The sequence below is a fragment of the Montipora capricornis genome, chromosome 5 (assembly GCF_036669925.1).
Source record: "Montipora capricornis isolate CH-2021 chromosome 5, ASM3666992v2, whole genome shotgun sequence".
Taxonomy (NCBI): Eukaryota; Metazoa; Cnidaria; class Anthozoa; order Scleractinia; family Acroporidae; genus Montipora; species Montipora capricornis.
Window position 1 is genome coordinate 9714351 of NC_090887.1, and position 2500 is coordinate 9716850.

A 2500-nucleotide genomic window follows, 5' to 3' on the forward strand; every position below is an offset into this window, starting at 1 on the left:
AAAGAAGCTAACTTCACGTTCAAGACTGCCGACGATAGTAAGTAAAGTGTTCCGGTTAATGTGGCCTTCCCGACAACCTCGGTCCCACGACCATTCCCTTCGCATTTCAACGCATGCCCTACCTCTGAAATGACGATTATCGACAATTCCTAATTTTCTCTAAATTGACTACTATCGTCAATAGGCCAGTTTCGTATTCTAACGGTTGGACTGGATCTAGCATGAAATGGAGGCTAATGCGGGCAAATTAATTTGCATTTGAAAAGATTTGCCGAGGACGCTTAGCGCTTGATAGGGATTATGGGAAATGAATATCTATTACTAAATTTCGAACCCCCATGCTTGAACTTGCAGAACTCGAACATGAAAATGTTCGATTAATAACCCTTTCACTTAACCACTAGACTACCACAATGAGTTTTTTAAACAACAGCAGAATCTTGATCATTTTTCTATTTAAGTTACTTGATGCATTGCGACAGGATTATAATGCTACATTTTATCTTGTAAATAGTTTAGTAGATTATATAGTATTTGTATTCGTTGTATTTTTATAGCTTAGTATATTTGTTGTTATTTTATTCTTTAGAGGGCCACAAGTTTATTAGCTCAGGCTATTACGTGCCCACTCCATGAAATAAAGACTTTACTTTACTACTACTTACTTACTTTACCACATCGCTAACTGCCAGAACATTTTTTTTATATGCCAACATTTTTTTCTTCCGAATGCAGCTGTAAACGTGTATTATCACCCACTGAGAAACAAGTTTAAACAGGAGAAAATGTCGGTTACCAAACCTAAAGAGAAAGCTAGCCATTTTAAAATCAAGCCGTAGACTTAACAATTATTCAGCTATGATTTTATTTATATGCCAATTAGTTTTGGTAAATAACCGGCACACTTACCAGTTCCTTCGAAGTGGGTGCTCCGAGTTCAAATCCTGTCCAGGATTGCAACTTCTACTGTTTTTCCTTTTACCTGCTACCACAAGTCCTGGGACAGAGTAATCTAAATTGACGATAAAAGTCAATCCAAAGAAAATTAGGAATTGTCGATAATCATGTTACGCATGTCTCAAAGCGAAAGGAAAGGTCGTGGGAACGAAGTTGGAACACAGGCGCTCTCGCTTTCCCTCTCCTTGTCGTCATCCTCGAGACAAGTAGTGGAAGGGAATAGAGAGGCTGGTTTTGAGGTTGCCTTCCGGCAATGCAATTGTTCGGAAATGAAGTTATCGCCTAAGCCAGAAAAAGGCTAGTTCATCTTCCACATTATCCCTGGTTATAATATATTGCTTGTTTAAAATGTAAAGCTTGAAAAAATAAATAAATTCTCAAGTGCTTTTTTTTGTTTATCTCCCTTTTCGTCCCTTTTTTTGTTGTTGTTAATTTGACCTCTTTTTTGTTAATTTGACCTCTTTGGTTACCTTGCTTTGTCTTCGTTGATTAAGGCCCCGGCCACACGTATCCGGATATTTTTGAATCCGCAACTTGTTCTTTGCCGATTAAAAAACGTTCACGCCCACTCGTATCCCGATTCAAATCGAATTTGCCCATCCACACGTATCCGGATTCGTCCTAGTATCCAGGACTCCTTTGTTACTATTGTCAATAGAACATGCGCCATCAGGCGTGCGAGTTGGCGACAAGAGAAGCAATAGCATTTCGTTCAGTGGCCATGCTGAATGTTTAGACGGTAAAGACTGGACCTGAGTTTGTAACGTCATCGGATTTGAAAGTATCCGGATTCGATCGTCCACACGATTCAAAATCTCTTTGCGGATTCAAAAACTTTTCATTCTGGATCGCGGTTTCAAAAAGTTGCGGATTCGCATCCAGGTTTCACTGGAATGGGGCCTGGGAATAGATGTGGAGGCAAGGCGAATTCGTAAAGAAAAAGTTGCGGATTCAAAAGTATCCGTCAATTACACATTCAAAGGGACGTTAAATATTTCCTCTCCTGCATCAGACTAACCGAGCGTTGAAGAAAAATCACGAGCAGAGTAGAAAATCAAATAATAATTTGATATTCAACCTTGTCTTTGAGTTGTGTTAAAGGGACTGTGTTACGAAATTAAGCCAAATTCAGCGACGGGAAGGGGGTGGGGGGCGGTGGCTACTGACCACCAAATCACTCAAGGAAGGTTTGAATAAAGCAGCAAATGCAGAAGAAAGTAAGGATAAGCAAAATTGAAGATGAAAATGGATTTGACAACTGATCAGCCTCACAGTTTTTCAAAGTTTCTCTGTTTTTTCTAACTTAAATAATGCATGATCGACGAGACATTTATTGGACACGAAGCATTGAGTTTGGTTGTTTTAAAAGTAAGAGATAGAGATAACATGGGTTGTGTTTGTTCACTAGTACCCAGTCAGCCTCCGGTTGAACTCAAACCTGTGAACCGAATCTCACCGACAAAGCTCATTGTGACCTGGAAACCCGTTCCCGAGCAATTCAGGCATGGAACCTTAACGAAATACATCGTGACGTATCAACGTG

At 39.8% G+C, this 2500-nt stretch overlaps 1 protein-coding gene across 1 annotated transcript in view; it reads left to right on the plus strand.

The window, feature by feature from the left end:
- Window positions 1-2500, plus strand: part of LOC138050192 (protein sidekick-2-like) — a 103584-nt gene that overhangs the window by 71996 nt on the left and 29088 nt on the right. Inside the window, 2 exon segments of the mRNA XM_068896649.1 lie at window positions 1-37; window positions 2366-2500. The exon segment at window positions 1-37 is cut by the window's left edge and continues 257 nt beyond it; the exon segment at window positions 2366-2500 is cut by the window's right edge and continues 168 nt beyond it. Coding sequence (XP_068752750.1) covers window positions 1-37; window positions 2366-2500 — 172 coding nt within the window.